A 25,062-nucleotide genomic window follows, 5' to 3' on the forward strand; every position below is an offset into this window, starting at 1 on the left:
CAGCCTTGTCACGTGGCAGCCCGCACAGGAGGAGCCTGGCGGGGGTTCAGGGGCTCGGAGAGCAGCGCCACGCTGCTGCCTGCAGTTTTTCCCCCAGCCGCGCCTCCCGCAGGGCCGGGCCTGCTCAGCCAATCAGCTGGCTTTGGGGCTGGGGATTGTGGGAGGAGGGCCCAAGCCCCGCTGGAGAAGCCGTTTAGGGTCGGTACCCCAGGAACCCGCCCTCTGGCCAGAGGGACGCTGGGTTGTGGCATTTCTCCAGCTGCTCCCTACAGAGAGAGAACCCATGGGGCCTAAAGTCTTGACCTCTGACCCTGGGGACGCCCAGCCCAGGCCTGCCCCAACACCAACAGTCAGGGGGCAGCAAATTTTTAACTAGACACACTGATCATTAACAGGGTAGGAAGGAGTCCAAACTCAGCCTCGCGCAGGGGCAGAGACCAGCTGGGCTTCAGGCCTCTTGCAGAGATGCTGGGCCGTGGAGTCTGGTCTTCCCTGAGGCAGGGGCTGAGCAGGGGCTTGTCCAGGAAGGTGGGGGGCTGGGCCTCAGGAGAGGGAAGGAAGATGGACATTGCAGGCATCTACCCCCCTGTGACCACCCCCTTCACTGCCACCGCGGAGGTAGACTATGGGAAACTGGAGGAGAATCTGCACAAATTGGGTGCCTTCCCCTTTCGAGGTAAGTGGGGCCTGTCCTCTGGGGGACTTGGGGGGAGATGTGGATGACCCCAATCTCCTCAGCCAGTGAGCTACTCAGAGACAGTTGGGTACCCCGGTGGTCCTTTATGGGAAAGGAGCAGGGGGCACTGGTCTGGAGTCAAGAGACAGGCCAGAAGCTCCTTGCTGCTTTGCAACCTTGACTGAATCTCACTGCCAAAGTGCCTTCTTAGCGCAGCATGATTGTGGGGATCAAACTAGATAATGGGTATAAAAGTCCTTGTCAACCAAACACTGTGCAGTTGGGAAGGCAACTGGGGGTGTCATGTGGCAACTCAGCCAGTGGGTTCGTCCCCCTAAAAGCCGTGTTAGCCCACTCTCTTCTGGGCCAAGCCTCCCTTGGCAGAATTCCTGTTCTGGATCCTCTGACTCATGTCTCTCTTTACACGTGGATCTCCCCTCTCTGAGGCCTGGGACCAGACGTCTGTGACAGTCAACACACGACACAGCCACAGGCACAATAAATGAAGGAAAGAAGTGGTCAGTTCCTCCCATCCTGCCCTGCTCACCCTCATCTATCACCCATGACGAGTCCCTGAGACAGTCATCTCATTAGCCCCATTTCACAGATGGGAAGCTGGGGCTCAGAATGACACAATCACTTGCCCAAGTTCCCCAGGTCTGACTGCAGGACCATACTTGGTTTCACTCCACTGCACTAACCACTGAATCACTAGACCAGATTGTTTCAACAAATAAAAGTATGGTTGGCACCAGCTTTGGGAATGGAGAGGTTCTGACTGAGGCAGGGCAGGGGGGAAGGGAGTCTAGATTTAAATCACAGCTCTGCCACTGACTTAGCTTTGAGATAATCTTTCTAAACCCCACTCTCCCCATCTGACACGGGAGTAATAAGGTGTACATCATAGGATGGCGGGGAGAAAAATCCAAGAGAGTGCAAATGAAAGCATGCTATAAATAGTTAAAGGGTGATATACATTAGAAGGTATTGATCCAATGATAACAATTGCTAGAATGACAGCACCATTGGCATTGTGGGAAAAGCTGCTTTATGACAGTGACTGCTGGCCTGACTGACACCCCATCCCAGTGCTGAGGTGATGCGACGCTTCCCTAGGGCACAATGAATGCCCTGTGGATGCCCACATTGAGCAGTGACACAAACTCTAAGTAAATTTCTACTTGGGCTCAGTTCACTGGGGCCTGAAAGTCTGGACCGAGGCCTGGGTCTTTTGAAGCAAACTGAGAATTTTGAATCTTTTATTTATTAAAAAAATTTTTTTAAGTAATCTGTACACCCAATATGGAGATATGGAGTTTAAACTCAGGACCCCAAGATCAAGAGTTGTATGCTCTGCTGACTGAGCCAGCCAGGCACCCCTAGCTCCTTGAATCTTAAGAGGAGGGAAGACAAGACTCTTCTTCACCTTCCAGGTTCAAGGACACCTGAGTGCAAGGGGTGGGGAGGGTGAACTTTGCATCCAGTGTCTGCCTGCTACCCAGAGAATCCACGGATACCCACAGGCTCTTCTCTGGACCCTTCCCTTCCTTCTGCCCACTCACCCACTCCTGCAGAGGGCATGGAGGTGCCCAGGAGCACAGGCTGCAGTGGATCTGGCAGGCCGCGGGCCACAGGTGCCCACTAACCTGTCTCCCGTGCAACCCATACAGGCTCCTGTTTCCGCCTCATCTCTCTCTTACCCACACGCCAGGGAGGCAGTGGGCTGTGTAGAAGGAGCTCAGCATCGAGAGTGAGAAGGCCTGGATAAAAGTCCTGGTGTTGCTGGTTATGGCAACCTTGGAGAAATCACTGAACCTCTCTAGTCTGATTTCCTCATTTTAGAATGGAAACTGAGCCACCAGGTTAATGCATTCCTCTCAAGGAGCTCAAAGTGGGAGGCCCTGGCACAAGGAATAGAGCCATAGGGTCCTGTCACTGCTCCCAGGACACAGCCAGAATGCCCAGGGAAGGAGCTGTGAGCAACTTTAGTTGTACAAACAATGTTTCTCTGGCCCTATCCGGGCCCCCAGGGCTGGCTCTGCAGCCCAACACTCAGGGGCAGAGGAAGAAGCCATCGCATACCACATTGCCAGGGCCTCCTGTGATAAGTTAAAGGTCCTCCAAAGAGGAGGTGGGAACCTACTCTTGATGAATCAGTGAACAGTTAAGAGATTCTTCTGGAAGGTATTGCCAAAACTGTGTAGCTCTCTATTTCTACTTGTTTTTGCATTGTTAAATGTTCCTGATTATATGAATAAAGAGTATCATTCTTAAATGAAAGTTATAACTAGAGACTGGAAGGTAAGATTGTTGCAGAGGGGCCATTTGGCTCTGAACTCACTCCCGCAAACAACCTCAGAGATGAACTTTGAATTGTTATTTCCACATGAGGTTAGTGGATGACCACAGAGCTACTTCAGCAGGACTAGAGAGATGTTACCCATAAAACTATGAGCTTGTATCTTATTCCCTTAGTATGTAGACTGGGGATATTATGGTATATATTGAAGCCGTTACTTTGTTAAATAAAATATTTTGCTTAAAAAAAAAAAAAAAACCCACAGGGTAGGGGAACCTGGCTGGCTCAGTCAGAGGAGCACGTGACTCTTGATCTTGGGGTCATCAGTACACTCATGTGTACACTCCACATTGAGTGTAGAGATAACTATATAAACAAACTTTAAAAAAAAATCACAATTTCTACAACCCTGTTTTGGTATTTCTTCACTTTAAAAAAGTGAAATATACTGAGGCACCCGGATGGCTCAGTTGGCAGAGCATCTGACTTTGGCTCAGGTCATGATCTCACGGTTCGCAGGTTCGAGCCCCGTGTTGGGCTCTGTGCTGACAGCTCAGAGCCTGGAGCCTCCTTCAGATTCTCTCTCTCTCTCTCTCTCTCTCTCTCTCTCTGCCCCTGTCCCTCTCATGCTCTGCCCCTCTTTCTCAAAAAAATGAATATTCAACAAAAATTTTAAGTGAAAATTATTTTTAAGGAAAAAAAATTTTTTTTGAGTAAAAAATATATTTTTTTAAATGTGTTATGTGCCTCTGGAAGAAAAATAGAGTGGCCCAGGCCTGTTTCTCCCCCCGAGACACTCTGATATAATTTCAGATTGTGGGCCAGGCTTTCCATTGTCTGTACCCACAGAGAGCCTGGCCAGGTGGTCCACCTGCTCACAGTCTAAACTGTGCCCTTTAACCAGGGCACATGGAGGAGGGGGGCACATTCTGGGTTTGCAGGTGCCTCACTAAGACAAGAGGTAGCAGCCTCCATCCTGGAATGGCCCCTGAGATCTGGGATCTGGTGAATCCCTCTGTCCTGTCTGCTCTGCCTTCTCAACCCACTGCTTGTCTCCCCCCAGTTATGACCTCATGTTATTCTAGAATGAGCTCTTTCCTGGGCCCCTTTCCTTCTGGACTCTGCTTAGTTAAGGCGGTTGGGGCTGCAAATGGGGATGGGATGTGCTAAGCTGCCAGCAGGGGTGGACCTTGAATGGAAGGAGACACCTGTGTCAGGCAGCCAGGGATGGATGCCAGCCTGGCCAAGGGGGTCCTTCAGCCATGGTCAGTGGCTCCTGCCTCCCCCCACCCCCGGGGAGGGGGCACAGGAATAGAGAGGGAGAGAAACCAGAGATTGGAAAATAAGAAGGCTTGAGTTGCAGAATGGGTCTTAAGCAGAAGGTGGAAGAAACTCAGAATTGGGGAAGCTGCTTTTCCACTCACCTTGGGACTAGCTGTCAGGTGGGAGACAGGACTTGGGCCTCAGGAAATGCCTACCAGGTTGGACATGAGGGATGCTGTGGCCTCTGCCCCCCACCCACCCCCCCCAACCACCTTCCTCACAATGGGGTTCATTGCTGAGGTGGGAGGGGCATCCTAGGAAGGGTACAGCTGGGGCCCTACCTGCCAGACAGCCTCTGGGACCCTACCCTTTCAAGCATGAACCATACCATCCGGGCTCCTCCACTCCCAGTGTGCTCTTAGCTCTGCCCGCCCAGCCTAGGGTCCTGGAGGCCTTCTTGGAGCTCATCCAGCAACCATCATGCAAGGTGGTGCTGGGGACTGCCCTCTTACTCGGAGGGGGAGGCCTCATGCTGTGGATTCAGAGGAAGAGGAGAAGGAAGGCATCCGCCGCATCTGCACAAAATGTGCAGGAGCCACCGGAATGTCACAAAGCAAAGAATGAGAACTGGATTAAATCTCACTTCAGTCGCCTCTCCGAAGAGAGGCTGGCCGCCTGCAGCAGCACGGCCGCCCCACCACCCGAGAGCGGCAGCGGAGAAGCCAGCACCACCATTCACATGGAGACTCTCACCACAAGGCAAAGGGAGGCGGGCACAACTCTGCGCCGGGAGTCCTTCACCAGCAAGCAGAGGACGTCTGGGGCCTCAGTGACCAAAGAGACCCACAAGGAGTCTGCAAAATCCTCGTCCACAGACGAGCCCACATGGGCCGCTGTGGCTGCCTGTACCAAGGAGATTGACACCCTAGGACAGCAGCTGGCTAATTCCGTGTTGCAGCGTGCCATAGCTTACCAGAACTCAGGCCACCTGGAGTCCAGAGACGTCAACCAGGAGGAGCTGAAGGCCCTCGAGGAGGTGGAGTTGAAGCTGAAAGGGAATTTCCTCACCCAGCGGGAAACCACCGTAGCTGGCGCGAACCACACACACGCCATCCATGGCCACGGTCACTATGGACACCAGGGTCATCTGAACCACCAGAGCCATAGCCTGCCCAACCGCAGCCACCAGACCTACCACCCCTTTGAAGCCACCTAACCACGGATGGAGACACCCCTTTCCCCCAACAGGGCTGGCACACAATTGCAGGCCTGTTTTCTCTCCTGTGGCGAGATGGTGCCACCCAAATCCCTTCTTCCTGAAGGGCAGGCCCTGGGCCCCTTTGGCTCTGTGAGTACGGTCTGCCACAGAGGATGGCCCCCGATGGAGGGGGCGGGGGTGGAAGGAAGCGAAGCAGCTGAGACAGACTCGCAGGCCCCTGAAGACCCACCGGGAGAAGATAGAGGCAGAGCCCAGGAGCAGCTGAGAGCCCCACACTGATGCCGAATGCCTGGAACTGAGCCAATAAAGCCTTGTATACCCTCACTCTGGGTCTGGGGGCTCTGTGGCCGGCCTCAGCACTGGGAAGGGATATGGGGAGAGGCTTCCTGCCCCCAAAGTCCTCTTTGTGTGGGCCTTTATGCTAGGCTGATTCAAGACTCCGTAAATCAGAAAAAAAAAAAAAAGTCCATAAATCTTCTCCGGGTCTCAGGTTCTGGGGGTTGGGCTGTCTCCAGGGAGCTCAGCACCCACCAACCTGCTATTGCCAGGGAAGGAGGAAGCAGCCAGGTGTGGGTGGTGGGGGGATAGACAGGCTTTCAGAAGCTCGTAAGCAAACTGGGATGTGGGTCTCCTGTCCTTTTTGGGGTCCTCTTCACCCTGCCTGCTGCTTTTCAAGTCGTGTGGCATCCTGCACTGCAGTGCCCTCCCCCGGCCCCCCCTGCTTCCCCCAGCCCACTGAGACCTGCGTTAGTGCCTCCCACCACCTGCCTTACAGAGCCCCTGTGCCCCATACTCTCCCTTCTTGTTTATGTTCTTAATGCCGGGGCTGCCGCTGATGCTAGTGCTACTAATTAGTAGTATTACTAGTAATTTTTTTTTCTTTTCCTGTTCAGACTTTAGTCTACACCATGCTGTGTGTTGTTACAGCAAGGCCCCGTAAGGAAGGATTTGCAGTGTCCCCGTTTTGCAGATGAGACATCTGAGGCTCAGAGGTGTCATTCGCCTGATAGGGCATAGACACTATGCGATGTTGTTGGAGGTGGGGCCCAGCTCTGCCCGACTCCAAAGCTCAGACCCCAAATCCCTTCCCTGTGCTGCCCCTTAGGCCAGTGCCCCGCCGTCCCCACACGGGTCTCCCTCACTCATGCTTATCCCTGCCCTCTTCCCCCGTGTCCTGACACTCTCTGTGCCCTCCCACAAGCCTGGGACTCTCCCTGCCTCCTCTTCCTGGGTCTAAAGAAGCCGTTTCTGGGGCAAGGGATGATCTCCAGTGAGGCAGCTATCTCTCCGGTGAAACTTGAGAGAGGTCAGTTCTACAGCACTGTCTAACCCCCCAATGACTCCTTTACATAGAAGTGTCCCATTTGCATTGATTGTGAACTTACCAGTGTTTCCCAGCCTGTTGGCCTCAACCTGTGGGAAGAAGGTCCCCCGAATCCTTGCAAAGGATGGAAAAATCTACAAACACCCTAAGTGTGGTCAATTGATTTTATGGGACATAATTGGAAGCATTTGACTATTTTTATTTTTATTTATTTTTAAGATTTTATTTAAAATTTTATTTTATTTTATTTTAGAGAGAAAGCACAAGCAGGAGAGAGGGGCAGAGAGAGAGGGAGAGAAACTCTTAGGCAGGCTCCACGGTGAACCGACATGGGGCTCTATCCCGTGACCATGGGATCAAGACATGAGCCAAAATCAAGTGTCGGGACGTTCAACCGAGTGAGCCACCCAAGCACCTCTGAAGATTTTATTTTAAGTAATCTCCATACCCAGCGTGGGGCTCGAACTCACAACCTGAGATCAAGCGTCACACGCTCCAGGTGTGTCTGGGTGGCTCCATCAGTTAAGTGTCTGACTTTGGCCCAGGTAATGATCTCATGGTCTGTGAGCTCGAGCCCTGAATGGAGCCCCACGCCGGGCTCCACGCAGAGGAGCAGAGCCTGCTTGGAATTCTCTCACTCTTCCTGTCTCTGCCCCTTCCCCTCACTGTCTCTCAAAATAACAACAACAACAAAAAAAGAGTCACGTGCTCCAGCGACTGAGCCAGCCAGGTGCCCCAGTATTTGAATATTTTTAACATTATTAATAGTGACTTTATATAAATACTAATATACATATGCTTTAAAAAAATTTTTTTAACGTTTATTTATTTTTGAGACAGAGAGAGACAGAGCATGAACAGGGGAGGGTCAGAGAGAGAGAGGGAGACACAGAATCTGAAACAGGCTCCAGGTTCTGAGCTGTCAGCACAGAGCCCAGTGCGGTGCTCACACTCATGAATTGTGAAATCATGACCTGAGCCAAAGTCGGAGGCTTAACCGACTGAGCCACCCAGGCGCCCCTATAATATGCTTTAAATTTAAAATACTTCATAACTTCATAACAGGGGTGCCTGGCTGGCTCAGTTGGTAGAGTGCACAACTCTTGATCTCAGGGTTGTGAGTTTAAGCCCCATGTTGGATGTAGAGATTACTTTAAAAAAATAAATAAGGGGAGCCTGGTGGCCTCAGTCCGTAGAGCATATGACTCTTAATCTCAGATCACGGTCATGAGTTCAAGCCCCAACATTGGGTGTGGAGCCTACTTTAAAAATACAGTAATTAGGGGCGCCTGGGTGGCGCAGTCGGTTAAGCGTCCGACTTCAGCCAGGTCACGATCTCGCGGTCCGTGAGTTCAAGCCCCGCGTCAGGCTCTGGGCTGATGGCTCGGAGCCTGGAGCCTGTTTCCGATTCTGTGTCTCCCTCTCTCTCTGCCCCTCCCCCGTTCATGCTCTGTCTCTCTCTGTCCCAAAAATAAATAAAAAACGTTGAAAAAAAAAATTTAAAAAAAATAAAAATAAAAATACAGTAATTAAATAAAAAATAAAAAGGTAAAATACTTTATGACAAAAATATTAATGGAAAAAAATGGGGTCTGTCATACTAGAAAATGTTGGAGGCTGCTATATTAGACAAAAAGCAAGGGTGGAGGTGTGACTTCTGAAAGTGATTGTAAAAATGCATAAAATGCATGTGTTTATTTGGAAGATCTTAAATCCCTTATTAAAAGTTTATTGCATACAATTTCAGATTGGCTAATTAGGAATTTGGAATCTTTAAAGAAGTTTAAAACTGGCAAAATTCAACTAAAGTCTGCAAGTTAGTACCTTACCAGCGCTAATTCTCTGGTTCTGATCATTGTACTAAATAAATAGTAAGATCTTATCATTGGTGGAGGTTGGGTGAGGGAGGTGTGGAAATCCCCTGCACTATTTCTGCAACTTTTCTCTTAATTTAAAAGTAGTTCAAAATGTCAAGGTTTTATTACAGTTGTGCCATAGGGAAAATGGCCACTAAGCCACCAACTCAAGTATATTCTCTTGGTAAGGAGATATGCATCCCCAGCCCCAAACACTCACTCCTCTTCCCAGGCCGCTCCGGCTCCCTGGAGTGGCCAGCCTGACCATGGGGCCAAGAGAGAGTAGCGTCTGTGATGAGCCCCTTTGTCTTGCAGCTGGAGGGGACGGGAGAGGTTCCTGAGTGCGGCCTCCCCTCCACACCAGCCATCCTCCTCCACCTCAGATGGAAAGCTGCCACCCTTCTCATTTAAGGCTTGTGCACTTTCTCCTGACTCCATAGTGATCACAGCTAACACAGACGGCAGGCCGGGTTCTCATCCAAGCACTTTATACATAGTATCTCATTTGAGCCTCACAACAATGCTTTAAGGAGAGCACTGATACTCTCCCCATTTTTCATGTGAGGAAGCTGAGGTTTGGTTAAGCCACGTGCCCAAGATCTCATAGCTGATCAGGGGCTGCACTGAGAGCTACACCCAGGTTCCTCTGAGTTCAGAACCGCTCCCTGTCTTCACTCCCCGACCCATCCGGGACCCTGGCCCTCCCACTCCTCCAGTCCCCTTGCTGCACCAGCAGAGAGAGGCACATCGGGCCCGAAACTGGGCATCCCTCCAAGGAGAAGGAGGGGGCTCTCGGCAGCATCAGTTCACAGATTTCAGGGTGCTTTCTCTTACCTTTTCTTATTTGGGCCTTTAACATAGCCTTATAAGGTAGGATCAAAATGATTTTATTACCATCCCAGAGAAAAGGAAACAGGGACTCAGACACCTGATATAACTAACTTCCTCAAAAGCCAGAGGGGAGTTGGGTCCACTGCGTCCCCGACTCTGTGATACTCCCTCTTCCCTAGCCTGGCCTGGCCTCCTCCTCGGGAGTCAGGCCTGGGTCAGATGCTCCTTTACAGGAGACAAGGGAAAGGCCACCGGGAGTCTTGACCACAGGGGCCTGCTTCCTCTCTGAGAGCGCAAGACCCAGCGGTCTTAACTGCTCAGGGGTCCGTGGCACTGGCCGCCAGAATGAAGCAGGACTTGGGAGTGAGTGGACATGGCTGAAGAAGCAGCTGGAGTAAGAACCGGGCTGGGTGGTGGGGGCAAGGTGGGGGCAAGCGGGCAGGGTTGGGGAGGGAGGGAGATGTCTTTGGCATTTGCACAGAGGGACTGGTGAAAGCCTGACCTCAGAATCCTAGTCAGAGGGTGCTGGTCCAGTCCTCTCCAGGGTTGGCAACTCAAGAGTGGGGGTGACCCACTGGGAAAGCACTAACACCATTTGTACCGAGACAGAAGGAGGCTCCCGGCCTGACACGGAGAAATGGATCCTGAGGAGGCAGCACAACAGAAGCCAAAAACTATTTGCCTCAAGATGCTCCCTACAATATCACCAAGGCAAAAAAGCTGGCAGGGGGTGGGATTGCTAAGTATCCAGTGAGCCATTCTGGCAGTCCACTGAGTGGAATCTAATGGTGTAGCGAACAGCATGGAAAAAGGTTTGTGGTGAAAAGTTGACTCTACATCACATTGTGTCCCTTAAGGATGACTCACGGGAACAATCTCTCTTGGTCCCGATGCCAGGAAACTGTGTGTTTCCCCCGGGCAGCTGCTTTGCTTTTATCTGGAGTTCTGCATATCTGTCAGCTGATCACATTTCCCTTTTAGCTTGGACTGTCAGGAAGCTCCAAATCAAAATGATGGCCCATCTCCCTCAACGGTGCAGCGGGGATTTTGTATTGTAGATCAGTATCGCCTCCAGCTTTCTTTTCATTCCTTTCTCCCAAGCAGTCTCCTGTTTATTAATAGTCTCGCCGTGCCGTATGCTGTATTTGTCACCTATTTAAGAACAGTGTTTTGAGGATGGACTGGAGTAGAGAGGAGGAAGAAGAGGGTAGAGAGAGTTAAATGAAAAAGCGGAGAGGAGGACGGTTTTACTAACCTTCCCTTCGGATTCAGTCAAACAGCATCAAATCTCCTGGTCTCTCATGGATTTATATAAAAGAGTTGACACCTTACCTGGTGATGTTAGAAACTTCTCACATGATCAATAAAACAGGAAAATGTGAAGTAAAATAATGAGGTATCACTTTTCACCCAGAAAACTGGCAAATATTAATTCTGACAATACCTGGTGTTGACACGGATGAACACTAACGGACTCTTCTATGTGCTGATGGGGTATGAACTGGCTATTGAGAGAGATGTTTGGCACGTGAAAATGCACATACGTGTGACGCAGCAATTACAAACCTAAAGAAACCGTGGAGAAGCTCAGACATGGGCACAGAAGACTGTAGAACATGGTTGTTTCAGCATTGTTTGTAATAGCAAAACTAAGGAAACATTCTAAGTGTCCTCGAAGGGAAAATGAAAAGTAAATTGTAGTCTGACTTCAAATAGAATATTCTGTAGCCATTAAAATGAATGAATCAGACCTGTGCGCTGCTATGGACAAAGCTCACAGCATAATCTTGAGCAAAAATAGCAGACTGCAGAAGGTTGTATGATCTTGATTCCATTTCTATACAGTTTAAAATGGCCACAACTGTTATATGTCGTTTATGGGTCCATATGTATGTCTTAGGGTATAAGACTTGAGTGGGAACAATAGCACCTGAGTCAGGACAGTTAGAGGAGGAAGAAAAACGTGATAGGGGAGGGTTGCCATGACTGTTGGGTACGCACCTGTGGGTTACATTATCATCGATTCTTTGGGGTATAGCTGACACATTTCATTAACACAAAGAAAAACGGTGTGGACACTGTGACCGCAACTGGGTGAAACATTCTGCCTGCCTCAGGACAAAGATGAGAAGGAGATATGCGCAAAGCTATGGTGTTGGGGAGGTAGGAACCTGTGTGAGTGTAACACCAATATCCTGGTTGTTCATCAGGCTTCGTGGTGCAGGGCTCCAATGGCGAGTTCCCCTTCCTGACCAGCAGCGAGAGGCTGGAGGTGGTGAGCCGAGTCCGCCAGGCCATGCCCAAGGACAAACTGCTGCTAGCTGGCTCTGGCTGCGAGTGTGAGGCCACAATGCTCTGGGCCCTAGGGGTACTTGGGGGTGCCTGGGGTGGGAAGCCAGGCTCCTTGGCCCTGGGGTTGGTTCAGCCTGCTGGTTCCTTCCCTTCTGCCCCCCTTGCTTGCCCCAGGGTCCTAGCCCTGCCCTTCTGCCTCCTGCTCTCACCCTCCATGGCCTACAGGGAAGACTCCCTCTTTCCTCCTGCAGCCACTCAAGCCACGGTGGAGATGACTGTGAGCATGGCCCAGGTTGGGGCTGACGCCGCCATCGTGGTGACCCCTTGCTTCTATCGTGGCCGCATGAGCAGCGCCGCCCTCATTCACCACTACACCAAGGTAGGGTGTGAGGGTTGGGCATGGGTTTGGGGCCTGGGACCAAGGGAAGGCTGGACGAGGAGAGGAGACTGCCTGGGGAGAGGAGACAGAGAGGCCAGGGGCCAAGGGGTGAGCCTACTTCCATGAATGACACCTGTGGGACGGGAGGGAGGCCCCCAGGCGCTAGCCGCCACCTGGTGCCGGGCCACTGGCCCGGCCACACTGTGTTGCTGTTTCCTCCCCTCTCAGATGGTCAGAATGATGGTGTCTTCCTCACAGGGTTGTTGTGAGGACTAAGTTCCATCAGAAAATAGAGGACTTAGAACTGAGCTTGGCACACAGAAAGCACTCATGAAATATTACTCATCAATTGCTTACAAGCAGGGCACGTGGCACTGTGACTTCTAGTCCAGGAGGTAGGCCTGTCCAGGGGCCCCGTAGCGCCCCAGGCCTGGAGCTGGTGGTGGTGGGCTCGTGGCGGGCCTGGGGCAGCTGCCCTCTGCCTCTCCCCTCTTCTCTGCCTCTCGCAGGTCGCTGACCTCTCCCCGATTCCTGTGGTGCTCTACAGCGTCCCAGCCAACACGGGGCTGGACCTGCCGGTGGATGCGGTGGTCACGCTTTCCCAGCACCCAAACATCGTGGGCATCAAGGACAGTGGTGGCGATGTGAGTGGCAGCAGCTCCTGGCTGGGGCTCCTTCCTCTTCTCCTGTGCTAGCGACTTCAGGGCAGCTCTGGAACCCACTCCAGTCCTGGGCTCCTGTTTGGGTTCTTTCCATCGTGTGGGCTCTCTGGGGCTTTGTCTGAGTTCTGGGGCGGCTCTCTGGGGCCTGGGCTCTCCTCCCACCCTCGCTCGGCCCCCTTCTCCGTTGGTGTTGAGGCTCTGGGTGCAGCTCTCACCCGGGTTTGCTGTTGCAGGTGACCAGGATGGGGCTGATTGTTCACAAGACCGGGAGGCAGGATTTCCAGGTGTTGGCTGGATCGGCTGGCTTCCTGCTGGCCAGCTATGCCGTGGGTAGGCCTCCCGCCGCTCTCACACCGTCATGGGTGGTACACCCAGGACCCCTGCCCACCCGCCCCCACCGCCCTGGGTGTGCTGGGAGAAACCATGCAGGCTGCGTCTGGGTCTGCAGGGGGCCCTTTGCCAGCCTGTCTGCTTGGAAACCTCAGAAGTCCGGCTCACTGCTTACTTGTCTCCATATTGGGTGCTTACGAGTGACCTTCTTGGGCAGGAGGGGGTGGCTCTGTACCATCCTTGGTCTGTAGCAGGGATGCCTGCTGTTCTAAGTCCTGAGCTCGGTGCTTCGGTAACAGACTTAGCTCCTCTGATGTCACCTTGTAAATCATTCTCTGAGGACACAGGCCTTAGGGCCTCTCCTCTCATCCAGGAGTGTGGCTTCCTCTCACCTGGGTGCTAGGCCGGAAGGAATTGTCAGACCTGTAGGAATGGGCCAGGGACCTTCAGCTGCCTGATTCTGTTCCAGTTCAAGGTCCTGGGAATGTCACCACTGGACCAAATGAGCTTGTCTGTTGTGGGTCAAGGTGCTTGGGTTCGGGTTGGTTTTAAGCCCTCAAGGGGGAGGAGAAGAAGCATTTTCTCCCTTTGGCTGAAGCCCCAGCAAGTGCAGATCTGAGTTACTTTTCTGGTGCTGCAGAGGGCAATGCCCATTCCTTTTTCCTGGTCTCCACAGACTTTGGCTTATTGTCTATGACCTTGCACGTCTCTCCTCTGCCACGTCACAGTCTCTAAAGAGCAATGGCAGAAGAGGGGACCAATTGAAGCCTCGTTCCTGAGGGGGGCAGCTGGAAAGAGCACAGGCTCTGGAGGCTCAGGGATGTGAGTTGGAATCTCAGCTCTGCCATGTACTGAGTACCGCCCGGCAAGGTGTTCAACCTCTCTGGGCCTGAATTTCTACCCTCTAAAGCAGGGGGGTGTTACAAGAATTTGAGAGCATTGGCCCCGTGTCTGCATAGTGCCTGGCACAGAGTGGGGATCAGTAAATGGCAGCTATATAAGCTCATTCCAAATTTCTCACTCTCCAGTCTTGAGGCCACTCCTAACTAGACGTAGAATCACATCCCAGGCTGGCAGAGTGGCAGGGCCTCCTGAGATCACAGCCAGCCCGTTTTCATTGCCCAGATAAGAACAAAGAGGACCCGGAGGTCTATGACTTGTGCAAGTTCATGCAACCAATGGGAGGAAATGCCTGGTCTCCTGACTGTGTCCAGAGCTCTTTCCACTGACCCCCACCCCCAGCACTGTCCCAGGCTGAATTCACTGGGGGGAATAAGATTTCAGAAGAGCAAAGGCTTCCTGTCCACTCCACCCCCTTCCCGCACGGATGAGTCAGGGGGCTATTAGAGGATCATGGAGGTGTCAAGTGGCAGGTGGGACTTTACTCTGGGAGGTGTATTGGGGGGGGGTGCACGGAAGGAACTGTTCTCAGGTTAGCCTCAGGCTCTGTTCCCTGACCTTCAGCCTGTGGGATTCTACTTCAAATATGCTGGCAGCTTTTCTCTCTGGAAATCTGTTCTCTGTGGACTCACAGAGCATGCCTTTGACATGGCCGGCCAATGGCACAGAAATCCACATCCTCTCTCCCCAGAATAAGGGGTGCTGGGGACCAGGGTCTGACATTGTCTGTGAGAAGAGGCTCTGGCTGATGTTCTGCATCTTACTCTGGGGCAGGAGCTGTGGGGGGCGTGTGTGCCTTGGCCAATGTCCTGGGGGCTCAGGTGTGCCAGCTGGAGCGACTCTGCCTCACAGGGCAATGGGAAGATGCCCAGAAGCTGCAGCACCGCCTCATTGAGCCAAACACTGCGGTGAGTTCCCAGCCAATGGCCCCAAGGCACGGGGTGGGGTGGGGGTGGGGGGGGGTGTCTGTGTCCTCACTGGAGCAGGAGCCAAGGCAGGCACAGTGGTCCCCACTTAGCCTCTTCCCTTTCAGAAAGTCCTTTTAGAGAATATCCCAGTGTGGGAACTCCTTGTGCCTCTCCAGAAAATCATGACTTCAGACAAAGTTGAGCCCTATTGGTTGCATTGGAATTCATCTAGGGTGCTAGTTAAAATTCTAATCCTGTAGGCCCAGGAATAAGCCTTGAAACAAACATCTTGGCTGATTGTGGTGACATAAGTAATCCCGGGACCTTGCTTAGAGATGCACTGCCTAGAAAGAGTGAGCCGTGGGCCTTTTCATCAGCTTTATAAAGGGCCAAATCCTGGAAAACAGAATGATTGGGAATAAAGGAATTGGAAGGCTGGAGGCATTCAGAGCCCAGATTTCCCAGGAGAGTTTTGTCTTCAAATAGTCTATTTCTGAGGCATCTGGGTGGCTCAGTCAGTTAAGCATCCGACTCTTGATTTCAGCTCAGGTCATGATCTCATGGTTCGTGAGTTTGAGCCCTGCATCAGGCCTTACCCTGAAAGCATGGAGCCTGCTTGGGATTCTCTCCCTCTCCCTCTCTCTCTGTGGCCCTCCCCTGCTCACACTTGCTCATGCTCTCACTCTCTTTCTCTCTCTCTCTCCAAATAAATACATAAACATTTAAAAAAATCTATTCTGCAGTCAGACGGTGTACTTGCCAGACGGCAAGTCAAGGAGAAGAGCCAAGGTGGAATGCCTGTCAAGAGCCAGGCAGTGCTGTTCAGAGCCACACTGGAGTCTGAGGCAGGAAGGAAAATGTGTGTTCCTATAGACACGTTTATATATATTTTTTATTTTATTTATTTTATTTTTTAAATGTTTTATTTTATTTTTGACAGAGAGAGAGTGAGACAGAGACGGAGACAGAGACAGAGCATGAGTAGGGGAGGGGCACAGAGAGAGGGAGACACAGCATCTGAAGCAGGCTCCAGGCCCTGAGCTGTCAGCACAGAGCCCAACACGGGCCTCAAACTCACAGACCGAGAGATCATGACCTGAGCTGAAGTCGGACGCTCAACCGACTGAGCCACCCAGGCGCCCCTCTGTATTTTAAATTAAACTTTTAATTATGAAATAACTGTAGATTCAGATGAAGTTGTAAGAAATAATACAAGAGAGTCCATGTGCCTGGCCTCTAGTTTCCCTCAATGGAACATCTCACAAAATTAAAGTACAATATCACAACCAGGATTTTGACATTGATATAGTCAAGATACAGAGTATTTTTATCACCAGAAGGATCTCTCATGTTATGTTTTTATGGTTACATCTACTCCTACCTCCATCCTGTCCTTAACTCCTGGCAACCACAAATACGTTCACTGTTTTTATTGTTTTGTCAGCTCAAGACTGCTATGTGAATGGAATCAGAGTATATAACCTTTTTTTAAAAAAAAAATGTTTATTTATTTATTTTTGAGAAAGAGCATAACGGAGGAGGGGCAGAGAAAGGGAGACAGAATACCAAGCAGGCTCTGAGCGGTCAGCACGGAGCCCTACGTGGGGCTCAAACCCATAAACCGCGAGATCATGAGCTGAACTGAAGTTGGATGCTTAACTGACTCAGCCACCCAGGCGCCCCAGAGTATATAACCTTTTGCAATTGGCTTTCCTCACTCAGCATAATTCCGTGCAGATTCAAAGTTGTTGCCTGGGGCAATAGCCCATTCCTTTTTATTGATGAATAGTGTTTCATGGTACAGCCATACCATAGCTTGTGTAACCATTCACTTGTTGAAGGACAACTAGATTGTTTCCAGTTTGGGACTGGTTTTTTCTATTTTATTTTTTTTTATGTTTGTTTATTTTTGAGAGATACAGAGTGCAAATGGGGGAGGGGCAGAGAGAAACACAGAATCTGAAGCAGGCTCCAGGCTCTGAGTTGTCAGCACAGGGCCGGACTCAGAGGTCGAATCACAACTGTGAGATCATGACCTGAGCCGAAGTCAGACACTTAACTGACTGAGCCACCCAGGCGCCCCAGTTAGGGCCTATTAAAAGTTGCTATGAACATTCATGTACAAGCTTTTGTGCGACCATAAAATTTCATTTTTCTGGGATAAATACACAATTGGTAGGTCATATGATGATGGCATGTTTAGTTTTTTAAGAAACTACCAAAATGTTTTTCGGAGTGTTTTACATTTATATCAGTGTAAATGTATGACTGACTCATTTTCTCTGCGTCTTTACCAGCTTTAGGCACTGTGACTACTGTTTATTTTAGCCATTCTGATAGGTGTGTTGTAACACTTCATTGTGCTTTCATTTTGCATTTCTCTGATAGCTAATGCTATTGAACATCTTTTCATGTATTTATTTGCCACCTCTATATCTTCTTTTTGTCCTGTCCCACCATCTGTATATCTTCTTTAAAAAACTTTTTTTTCAATATTTATTTATTTTTTGAGAGAGAGAGAGAGAGAGAGCGAGCAGGGTGGGGCAGAGAGAGAGGGAGACACAGAATCTGAAGCAGGCTCCATCCAGGCTCTGAGCTGTCAGCACAGAGCCCAACATGGGGCTCAAACTTACAAACCACGAGATTATGACCTGAGCCGAAATCAGACACTTAACCGACTGAGCCCCGCCTGAGCCCCAGGCACCCCTATATCTTCTTAAATTAAATGTCTGTTTATGTCTCTTGCCTATTTTATGATTGGATTTTTTTTTTTTTTACTGTTGAATTTTGGAAGTTCTTTCTTTATATCTTTTAGATACCAGTCCTCTGCGAGGTATGTGGTTTGCAAATATTTTCTCCGAGTCAGTAGCTTGTCTTGTCATTCCTTTTTTTTTTGTTTGTTTAAGTTTATTTGTTTATTTTGAGAGAGAGAGAGAGAGAGGATCCCAAGCAGGCCCTGCACTGTCAGCAAAGAGCCTAACATGGAGCTCAAACTCACGAACCATGAGATCATGACCTAAACCAAAACGAAGAGTCAGACACTTAACCTCCTGAGCCACCCATATGTCTGTCCCTTGTCATTCTCTTAACAGGTTTTTTGCAGGACAAAAGTTTTTAATTTTGATGAAGTCCAATTTATCAATATTTTTATTTGTATTTATGCTTTTAGTGTCAACCCTAAGAAGACTTTTCCTAGCACTAGATGGTGAAGATTTTCTCCTGTTTTTCCTAAAAGTTTTATAGTTTTACAAGTCCATGACCCATGTTGAGTTCATTTTTGTATGATGTGTGAGACTTAGATGGAGGGTTTTTTTTTTTGTTTTGTTTTGTTTTTCTTTTCGCTTCTGGATATTCACTTGCTCCAATACCATTTATTGAAAAGATGATCTTTCTTCCATTGAATTACTTTTGCACCTTTGTCAGAACTCAGTTGGGCATATTTGTGTGGTTCCATTTCTGGGTTCTCTGTTGCTTCCATTATCTATGTCTATCTATTCCTCTGTAAAACCATACAAAATTATTCTAAAGTTTATATGCAAAGGCCAAGGAATTAAAAACTAGCTAAAACAATTTTGGGAAAAAATAACAAAGTGGGAAGAATTAGTGTACTGATTTTAAGATTTAAAAAAAAAATTATTTTATGTTTATTTTTGAGAAAGAGTGTGTCAGAGTGTGAGCAGGGGAAGGGCAGAGAGAGAGGGTGACCCAGAATCTGAAGCAGGGTCCGAGCTGTCAGCACAGAGCCCGACGTGGAGCTCGAACCCACGAACCATGAGATCATGACCTGAGCCGGAGTCAGACGCTTAACCGACTGAGCCACCCAGGCGCCTTTGATTTTAAGATTTATTATATACCTACAGTAATCAAGTCTGTGTGGTTTTGCAGAAGGTATTGAATTTTGTCAGATGCTTTTTCTTCATTGATTGATATGATCATGTGATTGCTTTTCCTCTTTAGCCTGCTGATACGGTGAGTTACATGGATAATTTTCTAATATTGAACCAGACTTGCATTCCTGGAATAAACCCCACATAGTCATGGTGTGTAACTTGTTCATATGTTGCTGAGTTACGTTTGCTAATTCTTAGTTTAAGATTTTTCTGTCTATGCATAGGAGATATTGGTATGTAGTTTTCCCCCTTTTTTGGCACTGTCTTTGTCTGATTTTGGTATCAGGGTAATAATAGCTTCATCAGTTGACTGGGAAGTATTCCCTGCTCTTCTGTTTTCTGGAAGGGACTGTGTAGAATTGGTGTTAAATCTTCTTTAAACATTTTTTAGAATTCTCCAGTGAGGCCATCTGGACCTGGAAATTTCTTCTGAGGGGAGGTTTTTAAAAGTACAGCTCTGCCCTTGGCCTCCACTGACACCTCCCTGACCTGAAGGGGTAGGAATGCTTCCTTACTGCTTCCCACCTGGCCTCCACTGACTTTGCAAATATGTCTGGGGGGAGTAGCTTCCTTAAGTGTGGGCGGTGGTGTGAAAAGTTCTGACTTTCCTCCCTGGGCCTCTGCTGAAAACATCTGTTGTGGAGGGGGTAAAGTGGGGGGTAGAAGTTCTGGCTCCCAATTCAACCTTTGCTGGCCTGGGTGGGGGTAGGGCTATAGTTTTTTTCTGGGGTGCTTGGCTGGAGCAGAGTGGTGATGGCCTAAAAGTTTTCCATCTTGCTGGGCTGCAACTTCTCGGTCCTTGGCTTGAGTGAACAGGCTTTTTTGGGAGCTTTTATTATCTGTATCCATTGAATGCATCTCAGCATCGCCGGCTGCTTCAGCTTCAAGTGGAGGCCAGGGAACTTACTGCTGTGTTCCTTGGGTCCTGAAGTCCCTAGTCATTCTTCTTTCCCTCTGCCTTTTGGAGTCTCATGTTTGTTTCTATGTAATGTCCAAGGTTTTTTAGTTATATTTGTTGGGAGGAATAGGGCAAAGTACATTTATTCCCTCTTCCTGAAAGTGGAAACTCTAAGTTTCTTTCTCTTTCTTTCTTTCTTTCTTTCTCCCTTCCTTCCCTTCCTTCCTTCCTTCCTTCCTTCCTTCCTTACTTCTTTCCTTTCCTTCCTTCCTTCCTTCCTTCCTTCTTTCCTTTCCTTCCTTCCTTCCTTCCTTCCTTCCTTCCTTCCCTTCCTTCCTTCCTTCCTTCCTTCCTTCCTTCCTTCCTTTCTTTTCTCCAGCCCTGAGATCAAGAGTTGTAGGCTCTGAGCCAGCCCTCTAAGTATTTTTCTAAATGGTAATCCCTCCCCGTAGAACATTAAACTATTTGAAAAAAAATTTGAAAAATTAAAAAGTAAGTATATTAAAACATCCTTCTTCTAGTTTTAAGTATTATATATATTAAAAACATAATTTATTATAATTTTGCTTTCCCAGCTTGAATAGAAACAACCTCATCAAAAATTTGTTTTTCTGCATCTACTCCTAGAAAAAAAAAATGAACCAATGAAAAATGCATAACGCATGTATAGAAGGGCCCGCGTTTGCTTTTGCCTCAGGTTACATGTGGCAGGGCATGGGTCTGTTGGATCTGGTCTTTGTTTAAAACATTGACACTTTGTTCATTTATGGATTTTTTTTCTTGCATCGGTTTTGATTTTTTAAAAAATATGGCACTAAATATTACTTACCTTGATGACTGATTTCTTTGGCATTCCCTTAAGTTTTGCATCTGAGCTGGTAGTCCCAGGCTAAGCGGGTAATGTTTTGTTTGGGTGAAGTGGGGGGTGGGCTCTAGATCTCCCTCACAGCTTATAGCTTTACCTCCAAGGGGCAGATTCACTTAGAGTTAGAGAAGGGACAGCTGGGGAGGCAAGCACGAGTCTCCTGGATGTGACGGTCCTCCTGGGATAGGATAGTCTATTCAGAGGGTGGAAGAACTGCAGAAGTGAGGCCCATCAGGGAACACACTGTCCTTTGTGTACTGGACATGCCGCTGGGGTGGGACCTCTGCTGTCCACTCCCACCCACCTGCAGGAGAGTCGGTCCCAGAAGCTGCATTCCCCCAGGACAGGAAAAGGGGTAACTTTTAGGTCTCCTGGGATCGGGTCTCACAGTAGCATTTTTCTCGTATGACTCTTGTGACGTGGGGTCGGTGTTGTCCTCTCCCTCGTTCTACAGATGAAGCAGCGGGCGGCCCCTTGGGAAGAGAGGATGTGTGCTGCCGTCCTAGCTCTCTGCATGCCATCCTGCCTTACTCTCCACTCTGTGCCTCCTCCTGTGCCAACTCTGGGCACACACTCAGGAATGCCTGGAACACCTTTCTGCTGCCTGGGCTGTGGGCTCAGCCACCCCCAGGAGCGGCTTGATGTCACCCTATTGCCCTGCTTGAACACAATGTCCTTCCTCCGCCTTCCCACCCAGCCGGCCTCCTGCCCTGGCTATATTTAGGACTTTCCGTGCTCTTTACACACCAAAGCATTCAATTCTTTCTGTGGGTCTGAGGAGGGGGCAACTCTGAGATCTTATACACCTATGGTGGACGAAGACTTTTCTCTAGGTACTTCTTGTTTCTATCCTCTCTCCTAGGTCTTTCCCACCCCGCTCAGGTTTTGGGTGAAAAGCCCAGGTTATTAGAACATCATGGCTGAGGCCAGGCTTAGGAGGAGGGTGGCTTGTCACTCATTCCAAGAAAAAATTCCCTGGCGTCGAGTGGTAAATAGTTACTAGTTAGTCATTCATCAGTGGCTCTCAACTTTTTTACCCCAAGAAACCCCTTTTACTATTTTACCCTTCGTGAAGCCCACCCTTCTAAGGTTTTAACTTCCCTTCAAATAAAACTTTATTAAGTAATGATTACATTCTTAGTTTTTGGGTAGTCAAAGAGTCTTCTAACACTTCTGATCAGCATGAAATAACCAGTTGCTATGCCAAAAGCCAAGAAGCTCGATAATTCATTTTCTGTAAGACCCCATGCATGATTTTAAGTTATGACAATAGCTTTAGGTCCCTCATGACAATGGGTAACGCTTTAGAGATCATGTCGTCCAGCCCCCTCATTTTTTTAGACAGAACTTGCTCAGATACAGTAAGTTCGTGATATAAGGTTACACAGTGAAACTTGTCAGGGCAACTGATGCGTTGTTTTTCAGAGTTGGGGTCAGCGAGGCGCTATGGGTGGGTGGGGGTCCCTGCTGCAGGGCCAAAGTCTGGACTATGCCTAAAGTTCTCACACACCCTTCCCCTTCCTGACTCCCAGGGCACACCAGGCCTGGGAACTGGTTCCTGGAACCTGGGCTGCAGACCTGTGATGATCTAGTGCCCAGGCCCAAAGTATTGCTATCTTCTTGCATCCCAGCTTGATGACCAAATGCCACGTTTCTCCCCAATGGGGTGGATTTTACCCCTAAAACCAGAGGAGGTGACTTCCTTCCTTAATCTGAATTTTTGGCATCGTGTTCTCTACTGCTGACCTGCCTTCTGGTCTCTCAATCTGGATTTCCAATCTACCCTGGTGTCACAGATTTGATAAAGTTACTTTACAAAGGAGGGGGGCGCCTGGGTGGCTCAGTTGGTTAAGCGACAGACTTCGGCTCAGGTCATGATCTCTCAGTTTGTGGGTTCGAGCCCCACATTGGGCTCTGTGCTGACAGCTCAGAGCCTGGAGCCTACTTCAGATTCTAAGTTTCCCCCTCTATCTACCCCTCCCCTGCTCACCCGCTGCGTCTGTCTCTCAATAATAAATAAACGTTAAAAAAAAAAAAGTTACTTTACGAGGGGAGGAGGGTGGGAACCTTAACTTTCTGAGAGTGACACGTGTCTGGATCCCAGACATGTGTGGGCAGGGATTCCCCAGTTTCTTCTAACAGGCCCTGCTTCACAGGTGACCCGGCGCTTTGGGATCCCCGGGCTGAAGAAAACCATGGACTGGTTTGGCTACTACGGAGGCCCCTGCCGCGCCCCCTTACAGGAGCTAAGCCCCACGGATGAGGAGGCACTGCGTATGGATTTCACCAGTAATGGCTGGCTCTGAGAGCAAGGAGAGGACATGCCTGGCCTGAGCCCATCTCGTCTTCCTGCCTTGTACCTGGAGCTGAAGAGGCACATGGGCCTGTTTCCCTAGTTCAGCCTTGCAGGTGGCCTCTGACCAGGCTCTGCTGTGCACACCCACTTCCTATTTTCATAGTCCTATGACTGCTGGCATTTGTATCCTGAACTCTGGCTCTCTAGAGACCTTCAGTCTGGGAAGGAGCAAGTGCTTTCCTGTGCCCCAGGACATGTGACTAGGAGCCAGAGGGGAAGAACGGGGGGGGGCAACCAGGTGCTTGGGGTATACACCTGAGCCCAGCACATGCAGCACAGAGCCCGGGCTATTCTTAAGAACCCAAGTTCTTACTCCTTCCAGGGAAAGTGGTCGGTTAGGAAACCTGATCAGAAAAGCATCACTAGCCTTTGAAATCCAACCCCACCCCCACCCCGTCTGCATTCCAGACACAGTGCTCTTTCCTAAACCCATTTTGATCATCTCATATTCTTATCTCTAGCCTTGATCTTAACTAGAGAGCACAGACCCGGCCCAGTGACTTACCAGAATTGGTAAATAATGACACCTGGTGGATAAATGTTACATTCTAGGAGACTTCTAGCTAACCTAGGTCTGAAACATTAGGGAAGAAGACTTGGCCTGAGACCTGGCCATCCTCTTGCCTGTAGGCACTGTGCTTTTATTGTTAAAAATAATATTTTGTTCTTGCAATAAAGTTGAGTAAGTTAAAACAGTGTGGCTATGTAAAAATTGACACTTCACTGCTAAGCAAGCCTTAGGTTTCCTGCCTAGATGTCAAGAACCTTCCTAGAGGCGATTTAACTTTTTTTAAGTTTATTTATTTTTGAGAGGAGAGGAAGCGTGTGGTGGGGAGGGACAGAGAGGGGGGAGGGACAGAGAGGGGGGAGGGACAGAGGATCTGAAGCAGGCTCTGCACTGACAGCAGAGAGCCCAGATGTGGGGCTTGAACTCAGGAACCATGAGCCAAACTCAGGAACCTGAGATGAACTCTGACACTTAACTGACTGAGCCACCTGAGATGAACTCTGACACTTAACTGACTGAGCCACCCAGACGCCCTGAGGCAATTAAACTTGTCAAGGTCTTCTCAGCTTTGAGAGAGGCCTTAACAATACTCAGCAAACATAGGTATTAGATTAGCAGTGGCCTAGAGGAAAGGCTTAGTTGAAGTTTTGAGTGGGAGGCAGGAGGCAAAAAAGTTCAACTAAGATATTTAGAAACATGTAGCCCATTAATCAGAAAGGTTGCTTTCTCCAAAAATGTTTAACTTTTAGTGATACTTGACTAGTGGCAGTAAACCAGGGATGAATTTTTTAAAAATTACTCTGGCTGAAAAGAAAGGTAAACAGATTCTTGTTTAGGACAGAGGCTAGAGGGAAGGTGTGAATCTTCAACTGAAATCCGCCATCTGGATGGTACTGAGGCTTGGGGCTTAGCACTTGGGTTCTTCTCACAGGCAAAGTCTGGCAGATCTGGGCTCAGCGGAGAATCTAGCTTAAGGAATGGGGCAAAAAATTAGGGCTCGGGAGGCTGGCTAGTACACTGGTAAAGCACTCAACCTCTGGGCTTAAATTAAGCAGGCCTGCATTTAAGTTCTTAGACCTGCCACTTACGGTCTGGGGACCTTGGACAGCTACTTTGCTGCCCAATCTGATCTGTGATTTGGGGATAGTAACAGTCCCTTTCTCTCCGGGCTATGTAAGATCGTGTGTGTAAAAGGGGTTAGCATGGCAGGTGAATGTTGCACATTAGCTCAGCTGGGGAAGGATTACTCTACTTGTTGCAGGAAAGGGAAACCCCAGCAGGAGTTGACCTGCCCGAGGTAACCCAGCAGGTGTGACAATAACTGGTCTCAGGACGTGGGTACTCTTGATGCTCCGGGCAAGAGATACAGTAGAAAGTGATTTGGAAATCAGAAAGACTGAGAGACAAATCCCACTCAGTGCTGCCACTTCCTAGTTTGGGCAACCTGAGTCTGTCTGATTAAAAAAAAAAATGCCCCTACCCTGTAGAGGTCTTGAGAATTAGGTACTATGTAGTAAAGCGTGCAATATCGGTACTAAGCCCCCATCTGTGATTAATTTTTAGAAACAGCAAATGGGTTGATTCATGAGGATGCAGAGCAAGAGTA

The 25,062-nt window shown here is 49.2% G+C and overlaps 2 protein-coding genes across 2 annotated transcripts; both read left to right on the forward strand.

Annotated features, from left to right (window-relative positions):
* Nucleotides 1-174: 174 nt before the first annotated feature.
* On the forward strand, nt 175-23,629 carry HOGA1 (4-hydroxy-2-oxoglutarate aldolase 1). The gene is made up of 7 exons (XM_007080135.3): nt 175-676; nt 11,679-11,807; nt 12,012-12,139; nt 12,649-12,783; nt 13,035-13,131; nt 14,806-14,939; nt 22,749-23,629. Exons 1-7 carry the CDS (start codon nt 466-468, stop codon nt 22,896-22,898), a joined length of 984 nt encoding a protein of 327 aa, XP_007080197.1. The 5' UTR covers nt 175-465; the 3' UTR covers nt 22,899-23,629.
* On the forward strand, nt 4,556-5,781 carry CD2H10orf62 (chromosome D2 C10orf62 homolog). Its single transcript, XM_042960749.1, has one exon. It carries the CDS (start codon nt 4,768-4,770, stop codon nt 5,452-5,454), a length of 687 nt encoding a protein of 228 aa, XP_042816683.1. The 5' UTR covers nt 4,556-4,767; the 3' UTR covers nt 5,455-5,781.
* Nucleotides 23,630-25,062: the final 1,433 nt, after the last annotated feature.

Source organism: Panthera tigris, chromosome D2 (genome assembly GCF_018350195.1).
Source record: "Panthera tigris isolate Pti1 chromosome D2, P.tigris_Pti1_mat1.1, whole genome shotgun sequence".
In the NCBI taxonomy this organism is placed as follows: domain Eukaryota; kingdom Metazoa; phylum Chordata; class Mammalia; order Carnivora; family Felidae; genus Panthera; species Panthera tigris.